At 36.7% G+C, this 15,921-nt stretch overlaps 1 protein-coding gene across 2 annotated transcripts in view; it reads left to right on the top strand.

Annotated features, from left to right (window-relative positions):
- Positions 1–8,969, top strand: part of PDK3 (pyruvate dehydrogenase kinase 3) — a 368,168-nt gene extending 359,199 nt beyond the window's left edge. For both annotated transcript variants that reach the window (XM_077144969.1, XM_077144968.1), the window contains exons 11-12: positions 3,712–3,851; positions 8,266–8,969. In XM_077144969.1, the coding sequence (XP_077001084.1) occupies positions 3,712–3,851; positions 8,266–8,296 (171 nt within the window). In that variant the 3' untranslated portion in view covers positions 8,297–8,969. The remainder of the gene's footprint in view (positions 1–3,711; positions 3,852–8,265) is intronic.
- The last annotated feature ends 6,952 nt before the right edge of the window (positions 8,970–15,921 follow it).

Genomic DNA, 15,921 nt, shown 5'->3' with positions numbered 1-15,921 from the left:
TGGAAGCCACATACTGGATAAAGGCTTCATATCTTGTGTACACAAAGGAAATTATACAGCCCAGTTCCAAAATGGGCAAAGGATATGAATGGACACTTTTCCTAAGAGCAAATACAGATGGCTAAAAAGCCCATGAAGAGGTGCTCATCTTCATTAGCTATAAGAGAAATGCAAATTAAGGTGACAATGAGATACCACTTCACACCTGTAAGAGTGGCTGCTATTAAACAAACAGAGAAGTACAAATGTTGGAGAGGATGTAGAGGAATTGGAACAGTTATTCACTGTTGATGGGAATGTATAATGGTTCAGCTGCTATGGGAAACAGTTTGGCGATTCCTTAGAAAACTAAATATTGAGTTGCTCTAAGACCCGGCAATACCACTACTCGATATATACTCAGAAGAGCTGAAGGCAGTGACACGAACAATTGCACACCAGTGTTCATAGTGGCACTGTTCACAATTGCCAAAAGATGGAAACAATCCAAATGCCCATCAGCAGATGAGTGGATAAACAAAATGTGGTATATGCATACAATGGAATATTCTGCAGCAGTAAGACAAATTGAGGCCCTGAAGCATATGACAATGTGGAGATGAACCTTGAGGGCATAATACTGAACAAAGTAAGTCAGACATAAAAGAATAGACACTGCATGATTCTGCTATCATGACTCTGGTAAAGGTAATCTCAGAGGTTACGTGTAGAATATAGCAGGCCTAGAGGTACACAGAAGCTAGAGATAGAGGAAAGTCTACCCAATGAGGTTGAACTTAGATGCAAGGGAACAGATAGAAGTGATGGTAACTAATTAATGGGGTTATAGATAATATTACCATATTGAAAGTGAAAAAGATTGAAAGAGGATATATAGTACCATGTATCCACTGATTAAATCTATAATTATAAATAAGTTCTCACATGATCTGTTTCAAAGGTTGGATATTGGGCAAATAATCAGTAATAGTACAGGGGTATAGGGAGTAAACTAAAATTGCATGTTATGGCCATTAGCTTACAGGAAGACATCAACTACCACAGCACTACAAGGGATAACCAATTTGTTGAGGGCGAGAGATAAGGGGTAGTTTTGATTTGATGTTTGGTGAAGTTGTGTTTGTTAGTTCTTTGTCTCTAGAGACTAATGAAAATTGTCTAAAATTAAGAGTGCTACTGAACACCTAGGGCTTTATCTGATATTCTGAAGAAGTTTCATATACTGAGATTATTTTCCAGAAACTTACAACCTCCAGGTGGGTTGCTAGGCCAGTTAAGTCCTGAAATCCAGAGGGACCAGCTTCTCCAAGAATATCACCTAGTTCCATCCCTCTATTCCATATTACCAACGCCCCTTTCCAGCATGAAAACAGTTAGAAAGGGCAGAGCCCAAATACCCCTCAAGACTGGGAGAAGGATCAAAGAAGGAGGAGTTATAACAACAAAGATACGATTTAACAAATGAGTATGACTGCTGAATCATCATACTGATATTTCATTCAGTCTTTAGTGTCTTGGAGCAGCTAGAAGGAAAAACCTAAAATTGTGGAACTATAACCTATACCAAACTCTGAAATCTGTTCTGTAACTATTTGTTACAATGTACTTTGAAATTCATTCCTTTTTTTGTACATATGTTATATTTCACAATTAAAAAATGTTTAAAAAATATTTTTTAAAAGAGTTGTGATGGGGTCCAAAGGAAAAACAACAAAAAAGAAACTATTAAATTTTCCCATCTGGGAAACCCCATGTATCCTCTCAACCATTGGGGACTCCCAAGAAAATAAGCCAAGCCCTTGATTTTGAGGCTTGCCCTTATAAAACTTACTTCTGTAGTGAAGAAGCTAAGACTACATGTAACGAAGCCTAAGAATTATTTCCAGGAAAACCCTTTTGTTGCTCTAATGTGGCCTCTCTCTTTCTCTTTTAAGCCCAACTCTGCAAGGAAAATTATTACCCTCCCCACTACATGGGACATGACATTCAGGGGTGAAGGTCTCCCTGACTTTGGGATATGACCCCCAGGGATGAGTCTGACCCTGGCACCATGGGATTGACAGTGCCTTCCTGACGGAAAGGGGAAAGAGAAGTGCAATAAAATAAGGCATCAGTGGCTAAGAGAGATCAGATAGAGAGCTTATTCTGGAGGCTGCTCTTATACAAGCTTCAGTTAGATAGTGCTAACTGCCATGGTTTGTGAGCCTCAACCAATACCATCCTGTTAACTCTTAATAACACTTAGGACTCAAATTGAGACTCTATAAAAGTTTCATGCACTAAGTTTGCTTTCCTGGAACCTATAATTTCTATAGGGTTCCTAGGCCAGATAAATGCTGAAATCCAGAGGGACCAGCCTCTCCAAGATTATCAACTAATTAGATCCTCCTAACCTTCAGTTCCAGCACTTCTTCTGAGCATGAAAAAGTCAGACTGGGCATTGCCAGAAGATCCCTCTAGATTGGGAAAAAGATCAAAGGAGTTATAACAGAGAAAATTGGATTTAACAAATCAGTATGACTGCTAAATCATTATGTTGTTATTTCTTTTGGCCTCCAGTGTTTTGGAGCAGCTACAAGGAAAAATTTGAAGTAGTAGAATGGCAACTAATAACAAACTCTGAAATCTGTTCTGTAGCTGCTTGTTAAAGTATACTTTGGAAATTATTACGTCTTTCTTTTTTTTTGTATATATATTTCACAACAAAAATATTCTTTTAAAATTGTGATTTAATTAAGTTGTGATTTTATTAAATTGCTTAAATTGAAAGGACTAATCCTAAAAGATTTTCATAAACTGATATCTTTAGTCTTTTGCTTTAAAAACATCCTAACTTTCCCAAAGTTATAAGAATTCACTAATCATAATATGGTTATATAAAAGGTCAACCTAATAACAAAGTCCTCTGTAATAACAGTTTTTCTCATTCATTAGTGTTGTTGAACTTTTATTTCTAAACTCGAGATTATTTGGAGTATTTTTGAATAGGTAATATAGGCACATAGCATAAAATTTAAAAGCTACAGAAGGGGAAACCAAGCTTCTCCCACCACTGTCCCTCAGCCACCCAGTTCTCTTCCCCAGATGTACCCATGGGTACCAGTTTCTGGTGGATCCTTCTAGAGTTGATTCTGCATTTATAAGCATAAGACGTTCTCGTATTTCCCAATATGGCCTGGAGATCCTTCCATACAAATTCTTATAGAACTGACTCATTCCTTTATAGTATGTTACTATATGTTATACCATAATTCAACCAGTTATTTGGACTATTTGTTTTAGATGCCAGTGCATCTAAGTGAAGTGATATTTGATATTACTTTATGGGCTTATGTTTGTAACTCTGGTATGTGTGAAACTTTACTTCTTTCTGGGCCCTTTGGGAGAACAGTTGCCCTGTGAATTATAGCACTTGAGCTAAGGCCCTACAGTCAAGACAGTTGAGTATTTCAAAGCAGTACTAACTGAATTAAAATATTTTATTCTACCCCTTATACTTCAGTACTGGTTTTGAATTAGTAGAATGTTTCCTTTAGCTATACTTTAATTTTATCCTGTCCAATCTAAGTAAACTACCAAAAGGTAACTTTAATGTAGTTGCACAAATATGTTATAGTTTGTAATGTTTTAAATAGTAAACTTTGAGTTTGTATTTCACGTGAGAAAAATAACACTGTGGCCCTCTGTTGTATATTTTTATTTTTCCAATAGGCTCTTTCAAGTGAATCATTTGAGAGACTACCAGTCTTTAATAAGTCAGCATGGCGCCATTACAAGACCACACCTGAAGCTGATGATTGGAGCAATCCTAGCAGAGAACCCAGAGATGCTTCAAAATACAGGGCTAAACAGTAATTTTCCACTTTGAATTTTATTATAAAACATTGTTTTTCTTCCAGAATGTACCAGTCAGACAGTTGAGATTTTTCAGCCGTGTGTTCTTTGCAAATTTATCGATGGAAAAGCAAAGTGAACCTTAGGGAAAGATAGGTTGAAACAAATTTTTCACCTCAGACAGGAAGTCTAGCAAAACTTGGGTAGTCAGAGTGGCCTTTTGAATGGAGACCCTCTGTTTTAGGACTGTAGAGCTGTGAGCGGTCTTAACAGCAGGAAGCAAGGGCTTGTCCTGCTATGAATTTTATTTAAAAAGTAATTGAGTTTTCAATTTGTTGTCTTCCGTAAAAGATTTTCAGAAGACTCTATAAAGAGATTTTGTGGATGGAAATTAAACAAATTAAGTTAAATTATTAATAATCACAGAATAGTGAATTTCACTGATTTATAGTAATAAGGGACATAATTCAATCTTTAGTTTCTAACTTTTTTTCCTTCTAGCTACTTGTAAGCTCACACTCTACTAGTAGCAGTAAGGATTTTGTTTATTTGTTTAACTGAAAATAACATTTTATCAGAAATGAAGTTCTGATAAATACGACAACATGGATAAACCTTGAAAACATTGTCGAGTGAGGTAAATCAGACACAGAGAACAGATATTGTATGATTCCACTTACATGAAGTATCTAAAATAAGCAAATTCGGAGATAGAAAGTAGCTTAGAAGTTATCAAGGGGAGGGGGAAATTATTGCTTAATGAGTATGGGTTTCAGTGCTTAATGAGTATGGGTTTCAGTTCAGGTGATGAAAAAGTTTTAGTAATAAGAGGTAGTGGTGGTTGTGCAACACTGTGACTAAATACCACTAAATTATATACTTAAAAGTGGTTAAAAGGTGAAATTTTGAGTTATTTATTTTTATGTGTGTGTGTGTATATACACACGTATATATGTTACCACAATACAATTTTTAAAATAACCTTTTATTAATATAAAAGCAACAGATGTGCTGTGTAAAATATTATAAAATATAAGCAAAAAAAGAGAAAAAAAGGCCACTGGATTCCCACAAGCCAGATACTACCATTGTTATTTTTTAAAAAAACGAAATCATACTAACATACCGTTTTATAACCTGTTTCATTTAACTGTCACCCCCTTTCCATATCGATAAATTTCCGTGTCATTAAAATTCTCTTTTTAATTTGATTTGTCTAAACCAGGGTACATTCAAGGATCACATGACACTTCTGGTTGTATCTCAACTTGTTTTTAATCTAGAATAATTCTGTTTTCTCGAGAGACATGCAAAATGTCCCACCTCCTTTTGTTTTTCTTCTTTGCAATGTCATTTAGTTTGTTCCCCATTCCCTGTATTTCTTGTAAACTGAAAGTTGATCTAAAGATTCAGTGGATTCAAATTAAGCACTTTTTTCCTAGAATACTTCTTAAGTGCTGTTGCAAAATTATACTATGAGATCCATGATATTTAGTTGCTCCATCCTTAGTGATGTTGAGATTGACTGTGGTTTAGGTGTTGACTTTCTTATTCCTTTTCAACTAGGAAGTAATCTGTGTGGTATTATTTTGGCCCTGTATGAATGTACAGTTACCCATCACCATTCACTTAATGGTTTTTATACCAGTTGATCATTTTGACCTGAACACATACTTTTATTAGTATTTGTGGCTTGGCAATATTTTTAAAAATACTACTTTTTTGACAATTATTAACTGATATACTCCTGTAAAGTAAAGCTCTTCCTCATTAACTAAGGCCATTTGGGTACCTTGAACCAAAGTTCCTCCAGTCAAGGCAAAGGATAAGAATTTAAGTATTTCCTTTTAATTACCAATTTTCAAGGTATGACTTTGCTTTAAAAGCTACCTTAAATGGTGACAAATGAGTTTCTGGCTTTTGTTTTGAGTCTTATTATGGATATTATAGATTTTCATTGCTTTGATATATTTCAGTCCATATTTATTTTTATTGAGTCCATATTATTTTTATTTTAATATATATATACATAAAGTATACAAGTCTTATTTGTAGCATGATGAATTTTTACATCTCTGCCTCCTCTAGCACTCCAAAAGACCCCTTTCTATTCAAACTCTTTTCCTCTCCCATGTAAAGTACCCGTTATTTTCCCTTCTATCACCATAAGTAAGTTTTGCCTCTTCTTGAACTTAACATAAAAGGAAAAATGGTTGTATTTGTTCATGTCTGTCTTTCTGTGAAATTCATCCATGTTATTATATGTAATGGTAATTGTTCTTTTTGATGCTTAGATTGGTACACCTTTGGCCAATGGGAGCTATTTTGAGCTGGATCCTATACATTCCATTGCCAAAATTAGTTTTTTAAAGCCTCCTTGCTTTCCACCTCAAGATGATATCCTAGGTTCATCTTATACTTCCCCTGCCCTGTCCTGGAATCAGCTATTTCTGTCAAAGTATAATTTCCTTTTAATGAATATTAGAGATCTAGTTGGAAGCCAGGAGTGCTCATTATATCCTTTATAGGACCTTTCTCCGGACAGACCTATAAAATATTTATTTTTTAAAAAAAATCAGAAGTTCACATTGAATTTTTTATTCTGTTTTATCATTGACGTGTTTCTCCTTCATATATTTTATTTGGATATATTTCTTCATACCCTGAAAACCTTGTTTTTTTTTTTTTTTTTAAAGCAAATACTCAAATCTGAGAAATTTTAAGCATCACAAAATAATTCATATTTAAATTAGAAATTGCATATAGAAAAAAATTCCAAAAATAAACTAACTTTTAAATGAAAGTTTGATTAAGTCAGAAGTAGAAGGTCACCTCTGCTGTCCTTTCCCTTTAAGAAGACAGCAGCTTTATTCACTAGATCAAATTGTGAGGAGATTTTGGACATTGCCTGAGATAGTAAGGTGAGGGGTAATACAGCTTAAACATAATTTTTTTTACTAAAACTAGTCAAGAAATTTAAAGTAAAAGAATTCTTAACTGAAACAGAGCAAAATGATAAATAATAAACGAGCTATCCCAGGCAGCAAAGTAAGGGCAGTTATAGCCAGATGAATAGCTGAATTAACAGATTAATTTGATTCTTAAATGTCAATTTATATCATACACTCATCAAGCCAACAAAAAGCAGTATATTTTAAAACCAAGTTTTTAAAAAGGAAAATAAAAGCCAAGTAAATTCCATTTAAAAGCATCATTGAAGGGCGGGCCACGGTGGCTCAGCAGGCAGGAATGCTTGCCTGCGATGCCAGAGGACCCGGGTTCGATTTCTGGTGCCTGCCCATGAAAAAAAAAAAAGCATCATTGAAGTATAGTTTAGGCACAGGTTTGCTGAAAACCTTGGTTCTTAATGTAACAGAAAAGTATTTATAGGCAAATATATTCTATATAGCTTTTTTGTACCATTGCAGTAGCATTGGTCTTTTCCACTGAATGATATAAAGGTATCTCATACTGATATTTGTTTTTTTCTGTGGAAATGTAGTGATGGGCTTCTGTACAGTATTGGTGGACTGGCCACCTCATCTCAAATCATGAACTATATCCCCCTCCTCATCCCCTCCCCAGCTAAGATTAAGCTAAAACACTTGGCTCAATTTCCCTTGATTCCATTTTCTCTGTATAGAAGTGAAATAGCATGTTGGGCATCAACATAACCTGTTAATTCAAACTATTTCTCTGATAGGTAGAATAATCTGAGTAGTGCAGAAAGCAGTCTTCAGAAATAATAAGTTCCAATTAGGTTGTAAAAGAAAAAACACAACAAATTGAATATTGTTTCAATATCATTTGTTAATATACAGGGTATAAGTCTTAATTTCTAATACATTATTAGACATATTTTGGCAGAAAGCAAGTTTTAAAATTCTGAAATGCTTAGCCCGACGAAAGTGTTAAATTTTATAAATTTGATAATTGGTGAAGATTTGGGGAAAATATTTAGTAGGTGTGGTAAATTCCCTAGATGTTTATATATGAGAGATTTTGAGAAAATATATTTTCCAATCAGATTTTTTTAGTAATGGCTTTATTGAAATATAATTCACATACCACAAAATTCACCCTTTTAAAGTTATAACATTCAGTAGTTTTTATTATGTTCACAGAATTGCACAGCCCTCATCAGTATCTAATTTTAGAACTTCTTCATCACCCCAAAAGAGGAATCCTATATACATTAGCAGTATTTCCTCATTTTTCTAATCAGGTTTTTAACTGAGTGAAGAACTATTTTAAAGTATATGTAAGTTACTAAATGGTAATTTTTTTTCTGTAGAAACCATCAAATAATCTTGAGATAAGGCAAGGTTTTTGAATTGTCACTGTAACTAAATGCTCTGTATAAGTCCTGAGTAAAATAGAGGTGATGGAACTCATAAATTCATATGGATATTACTTTTATTTTCTTTGTAGGGACAAGGTCAAGACCAATAAAACTGTCTAGAGAACTGAATGCTCTGGTCCTCTCTGTGAAGAAAGATTAACTTCTGCAAGTCAACCATAGAAGACTCCTTCTACCTACTCTGAGTTTGGCACCTTAGTTATCCCAGTGCTTGAAGATGTATTTTCTCTGTCAGCTGGACCTTTTCCTTGGAAGCCCTTTCTTTAGTTACTCTAGCTCTTCCACTAAACTGGTATCTTGAGTAATTTTTCATGGTACCTTGCTCTGTGTTGTGATTGGCGCCTGGCACAAATGAGCACAGAGCCCCCTTGGGGCTCTCACAGCCTCATACCCTATACCGTATTATCATAGTGTTACTTGTTTCCAATCTTCACAGAGTTCTGTGCTCTCTCCCCATTTCAGACATAGCAGATACCCACTGTTGTTCTTTGTGACCAAATACCATGTCTGTCATAAATCACCAGTTAGGGCCCAGGGATTCTGGAAGTTGAAGATATCAGTTGAGCTTGTTTTGATAAATCATTCCTTCAGCTCTTTCTCTCTCACTGCATCCAGCCTCCACACTCTGATTTAATCTTTTACCTTCCTCCATCTGGCTGGTTCTCATTGTGAGGTATGGACATTTTCGTGTTAGAGCACATTCTTTGAAGCACTGGTTCTATTTGAAAATCCATTTGTATACTTCCAGTCTGTTGATTAAAGTGTTCCAAAAGTTGTCTTGGAAGTTTTCACTTAACTGCTTGGTTTACAAAGATCTTAAGTGAAAAACTGCCTTCTGGTCAATATTAAGTTTGTAAAGAGTGGGAAATGGAGTTTTTAAAAGCTTATGTATAAGCTTCATCTAATACTGTATCTTTGTCATATGCCTTTGTAGTCATCTAAGGAATTGGAAGTTCCTGTTTGATGCACTTTACTAGTTGTGAAATGGACTATATAAAGGAAAAGTTATTTATAATTTTTTTAAATGCCTAGGTCCTTATATTTTCATTTTCATTAATTTTAGCCAGTTTAAGAATTATCAGCTCAATCTGATTTTCAACCATCTTATACTTTTTGCTAAAAGTTGGAAGTGGAATTTGGCAGAAGAGGCAAGGACTTGGATTAAGGAAAGAGGAACCATATTATATTTACCTTTAGAAATGGAACCTGTCTGAGAGTCCCCATAAAAATTGGCATTCTTATACGGCTCTACAGGATGTGTTTCTCTTCACTACAATTTTTCATATACATTATCTACTCTAATTTCTCCCATCTTTTAATGTTCTCATAAATATTTCAGTCCAATTTTTAAGTATTGAGTCCCACTGATTTGCAATTTTTGACTTGCAAAGAACTCCTTGTTCTTCAGTCATAAGATAGCTATGCCCAGCTGCATGGGGTGATTACATCTGTTTCTTTTAGTTCCACTGGATTTGATTTTCTTTCATTTCACTTATATTATCTGAGCTCATCGCACTTTCCTTCCTCTTTAGAAAGATCTCTCTTCCACCCTGAAAAGTATCTATCAGAGAACTCATATATAATTATTCAGGTAAAAGGAATACCAATATACTTCCTAGAATATGACAATTTGGTATATCCCCTGTTGGTTTGAGGACTAAGTTCATGTTGTGGGGATGGGGCTGTTCCACATGATTATTTTCTTGTCGTGGGAAAGATGTAAAAATAAAGGCCTTAGCTTCTTTATAAACATTCGATAATATATTGGTATCTTACTAGGCCTCCATTTCTGACTATACTTATTTACAATTTTCATCTGTGATATACTCTAGAGGTGAGAGGGCCAGCAGATTCAGGTAGCCTGCTGCCTAGTTCCGTCAGTGTTTATATTGTGTCAGGAATGCCCATTGATTGTTATGCGCTAACAACAAACACCTTATAAGAGATTGAATATAGAAAATAGGATGTGGGAAAATCTTATCACATTCCTCCCTTTACAAGTCTTTTTCAAAAGTAGAAATGATTTCAATGTCTTAATAGTTAGTGAGAGTCATTGACTCATATGTTCTTGGACTTACTCATATCTGTGTAACCCCAGTATAATGGTGTTTCTCCTGTCTTTGTTTTCTGCATTAAAAATTTAACTTTGCTCCTAAAGCAACCACAAGAAAAGTTTCCGAAACATCTTGCATTCTCAGTTTTACCAGCTTCTTTAGCAGATATTTTTCTGTCCTTTTTTTTTGCCAACTGTACATGATTCTCTGAACGTAGGCACATCTCTTTGGCTGTTTGCTAGGTGTGTTTATAAGCAGATGGTCAAATTTATACACACAGGTTGTAATATAAATACAAAGTGCCCCCACTTCAGATAAATCAAGTGAGTGCTCCCTGTTCCTCTGTATTTCTCTGTCTGGTTTTCTCTATCATGTTCCTGATACATAGTTGGTGCTTAATAAGTATTAATTGAATGAAAGGATGAAAACTGACAGGCATTTACCTCGGGCAGTGGGGCAACATCTTTCAAAATCTTTGACTTCCTTGTTTCCAAGTTCAAAATAATCCAGGTCAGAAACTGTGGATTGCCTTAGTATAGTGGCAAGAAATAATTTTAAAATGCAGAGATATGGAAGGAAGGATGAATGCACAGGAGCTATCTGATCCTTTCTTTGTCTCTGAATATCTGGTTTTGACCCCTTAAAATATTGGTTTCTTTTGATCCAAACAGTGACATGGTTTTGTAGCCTTGCTGAGAGATTACAAAGAACTGTAGCATACCCCATCCCATTTGATGCTCACAGTGCTGGGGGTGGGGTGGAGCATGTAGGTATTATTATCTCTCTTTTTCATATGAGTCCCACAGCAGTTTAGTGGTTTGCCAAAGTGGCATGGCAGGTAAATGGAAGAACCAAAGTGAGTAGTTGGGTCTTCTCCTTCTTAGGTTGGTGCTCTCAACAATATACCCGGTAATTAGCATTATCTCTTTTGAGGAATTTCTTGGGTGTTCTAACTCTCAAGGGTAAGATATAAACCAAAATTTTAGAGAGTACAAGATAATTCCATTCAGAATAGGTTGTCTTTTGTGTGTTTTCATTTTGGCATAGTTAGTAAGAGGAGGTAATTGAATAGATCTGGCAGCTTTTACCTTGAAAGACAAGCAGCTTAAAGAGTATAGCCGTAGGTAATTGCTATGGTTATTTAGACTTAATTCTATGTTTGAATGAATTCAGTGCTCATTGCTAGCCCTTTTATATAAAGATTCCACATTGGAGAGTTGGTGCTTTTATTTTTGGTGGACTGGATTATAGCTTAGTTAGATTCTCCTGCATATTTACAAATGTATTTCTGTTGCCATTACTTATAAAATACTTGGCTGGCTGGCGGATTCCTGGTTCAGATCCTTTCCCCCTTGATTATTTGCAACATTACCTTGTCTTCTAGTAACAGGTGGTGCTGAGAGGACTGACGTCAGACAGATTTTGCTTTCCCTTTTTTAGGTGATCTGCTTGTTTGCCCTGGACATTTGTGATTCTTTATTTCTCCTTAAAATTCTGTAACTTCATTCCAGTATGTCCCAGGCTTGACAGCTGTCTTTAGCTTTTCCTGTACATAGCATTAGATACATTCGGTTCTCACTGTATTTCATATGGGTTTATTCTGTAGTCTTTTTTGAGGATTTGCCCTTATTTGGCTCTCTGGTATGTCCTTCACGTTTATTTTTCCTTTGATCACTTTCACTTCCTTGTCTTTTTTTCATGCTGAGTGATTTTTTTTTTTCAAGTCTCAGCCTCTATTTCATTGACTCAGATTTCTGTTGTGGTGATCCCAGGCCTTGATGCTCCTAATATGGCTTTCAACTGCTGTTACAGCTTTTTTGTTGTTTGTTTGTTTCTGGTTATTTTTTTTTTTCGGTGGTGTATGGTCCAGAAATTGCACCTGGGTCTCCTGCTGGGCAGGTGAGAATTCTACCACTGAACTATACTTGACTGCCTACAGCTTTGTTTTTTATCTCAGTTTCTTTCATTAGCTCTGGCAGCATTTTCCTTGGGTTACGTTGTCCTTTTTGATTCCTTATTTCATTCTTGGAAATTTTCTTCGTGTCTGAAATCATCCATTTTCCAGAGTACATTGAGCTGTCTTGCTGCTTTAATTCCTTTTCTTCTTGTTGTTTTACTTTTATATTGTTGCACAGGTATCACGATGGCTTTATCTACTTATTATTTGCCTTTGAGTGAAACCAGTTCTGTTTGTCCAAGAAGAAATAAAGCCTCCTTGACTCCTCCTTTTGTAGATAGAAAGTGTTTGAATGATCACCTTAGAACTTGATCTGTAAGATTAGATGTTGATGGATTGTAATTGTGGAGACTATTTGTTTTTTTATTGTGCTATTTTGATGTGGGGAAATGAGTGAAGCAAAGCCTCTGTGGGGTATATTGTCTCTGAGTGCCTTCTGTGGATGCTGTTGAATCATCTGCCCTGGGTGTGTGTCTGCGTGTCTTTGTGTGTCTGTGTCCCATTGGGGGAGAGGGGCTTCTCTCGGATTTCCCCCATTTCTGCCAAATGTCACCCTAGCAGGAGTTTGGTAGGGTCCAGACTTCTCCCTCTTGGCTGGATTATATGTAGTCAGCATTTGTGGGTGATTGGCTCCTGAGTTTCTGTCTCTCTCCTCTGCTTCTGCTCCATGCTCTCCTTTCTGTTTAGGAAGCTAGTGGGAAGAACACAAACAGTACGCCTGACATCTGCCTTCAGCCAACTTCCCTTCCCACTGGGTCTGGAATGTGCCTGTGCAGAGTGCTGTCAGCTTCTCTTGCTCCCAGTCCTTGTTTTTCCAAGTTGAGAAATTACTAGTAGAGACTGTTGGAACCTTCTCATTAACTGTCCAGTAATTGTGGCCTACTTAAGAGTAGGAGAAAATTCCTGCCAAACATGAGACTCTTTCTTTGAATAGCCCCAACTTCCTTGCATTCATCAACATTCCCCAAAAGTCCATGGTATGGGGTTGTAGCTTTTACTAGTTTCCCTATAGACAGTTCCTTCATCAATTTTTGGATGTGTGTGTTGGAGGGCAGGAGTACTTATGTAAATGTGCATTTATTCTGCCCTCTTACTCAGCAGTCCAAGTGCTTAAACATTAACTTCAAAGCTAATGTCTTTCATAATCTCTATGTTAGTAAACAGTAGGAACCAATATTACTATAGCAGGAAAGAACCATTAACAACGTAATCAATAAAGGATTTTTGTTTATTGTTCTGTGTGGAAAGATGACTTAACTTCCTATTTCTTTGATTGGAGATATCAATACCTTCTCGTTTGAAAGTAGGGGACATGTACAATTTTAATGAATTTAAGTTATCAACGATTGATAGTTTTTAATTAATTAGAAGCAACAGAATATTTCAAACTAGCACATAATCAGAGTTGTCAAGAGAACCATAAACTTTTTCATTAACAGGTTGTCTGTTGAGCTGTCAAACTGAGGGTGTTAATCCTTCCGAGAGCTTTACTGTGACACCTTTCTTACCTGTCTTATCCAACCATGTTACGATTTGGTTCATGAAGAAATAGACCTCATCAGGATCATTTTTGTCATTCATGAATATGCACTGAAATGCTTTGTAGGTCTGGGACCCGCTGTAGAAGGACATGGGTTAATATTTAGCAAGTGCATTTGCAGGTAGATCACAGGTAATGTCGCTTTATTCAGGTTGGGGATTTTATTGGGTATGCTTATTGGATTTAAGCTTCCTTTTGTCAGTGGCCAGCACATTTCCCTGGATGACTAGCAGTAGACCTTTCTCACTTTGAGAGCTCCAGCATAATGATCGAGGAGCACAAGTGACAGCCTTGCTTTATGCACCAAAATGCCGCCCCACGCTGTGCCTTCAGACAGAGTCTTTGCCCTGGTTTCTGCCTTGATGTGAAGTTAAGAATTGAATATGGGTGCCTAAACAGGTAAGACAGACTGATGAAATGAAGGTGGCAGACAGAGGAGTCATAGAAAGGAAAGCTGTGTTTAACCCTCTACTTAAAAAATACTGAGTGTCGACTATGTGTTAGAAACTGTTAAGCGCTTGGGAATATGGCAGTGATCAGAGTAGACAGGTTCCTGCCCCGTGGAGCTAACATTCAAGTAGCAGTAAACAGTCTAGAAACCAAAGGAGAGAAATTTATAATACGGTCGGGAGATAAGTGCTATGGAGAAAAATTAAGCTGGGGTGGGGGGTGTTGGGCACCAAACCTAAATGTTTTCATCATGGACAGATGTGTGCCTTAGTCGAGGAAGTGTTGGTGATTCCAGAATCCTTGCCACCATTGTGTTTGTTGATCTGAATTGAGAAAGCAGGTATTCTTATTCTGTGCCTGGCTTTGCAGGTGACTGCCGTGGCCCCTGCTCTGTGGCTTTGGGTAGACAGAGGAGGAGACTGCGTCTGTTCATTTCCCGGTCTCGCTGCCCCACAGGGAACAGCGGTCAGGTGAGAGAAGCCAACATTTGCAGTCAAATCTCATTGAGTGGTGTGGGCTGCTGTTACCGTATAATAAGACCACAGTTACAGCAGGTTCAAGATAGGCCTTTTTAGGGCTTCAGAAGTCATTATTTAAATAAAAATATCCCACTGGTATCTGGGTGATGATACTGGAGTTCAAATAGCAACTTGTCAGAAGGAGAGACCTTGTTGAATGTTTCCAAACTTTAGAGGTGGAGGAGAGGATTATCAGAGAAGGCTTCCCTGTGTTCACCCACAGAAAATGAAGGAATTGACAATATTGTGGTCAAGGAATTCTTGAGGAACCTTTGTTTCTGCCTTTCTGTCTGTTTCTAAAATAGGAACGTGAATTCCCTGTGATCCAGGCTGGGTGCAACCTTGACTGGGGTTGTGACAGGTACCAGCTGCCTTTGAGGCCCCTCTTTCCTCAGAGGGAACAGTGGCAGGACATTTCAGTCTGCACACCTGCCTGCCTGGTTCCTGGGGTGGGGGCTGGGAGGGGCGGTAGAGCTGAGTGACCCAGCATCAGGGGATTTAACTGATAGGATAAAGGAGATGGTGATGCGTTTAATTATTCCCATAGGTAGGGTCAATTTGTTACCCTTTAAGTGGGCTTATTTGCATATAAATAAAAGCACCTTAGGGTATGGTTACTATAAGTCTCCGAAAGGAAGTCTCTAACACTCGCTATTAAGTGCCTACACCCCTCACCTCTCATTAATATTCTTACAGTAACTAAGAAGTCCTTAACGGTATTTGTACTTCTTTGAGTCAAGACATCCAAGGTGTAGGATTGGCTTCCTACCTCTCCATCCTTTTCCCTTCAGTATTGTCAACTCTACAGGAATAGCTTGCCTCCCAATCTGAAGTGGCAATTTAAGTCTTTTATGGAGGTCTGCATATTTCTTGAAAATGATAAGAAACAAGAGATTGATGTCTGGAGTCCCATGGTCCAGTTTGGAATATTGGGACTATTTCTCATGGGATTTTTAAAAAAAATCTTAAAGGATTAAGATGGTAAAATTGGATAATACCAGATCCAGGAAGCTTTCGTTGAAAAAGAGTATGAACTTAACCTGGAAAATATTTCTGTGTTCTATAAATCTCTCAGTGACATTTGGATTAATCAAGCATAATTAAATGTAGTTAGGTTTTTGTCAGATTGTAGTTCAAAATAATATTCATCTATGGTGAGGGTAATATATTCTGTAGAAATTTTATTAAGCACTTTAGTTAAGCAAACA

Source organism: Tamandua tetradactyla, chromosome X (assembly GCF_023851605.1).
Source record: "Tamandua tetradactyla isolate mTamTet1 chromosome X, mTamTet1.pri, whole genome shotgun sequence".
NCBI lineage: Eukaryota > Metazoa > Chordata > Mammalia > Pilosa > Myrmecophagidae > Tamandua > Tamandua tetradactyla.
This window is presented reverse-complemented; position numbering and strand designations above follow the sequence as displayed.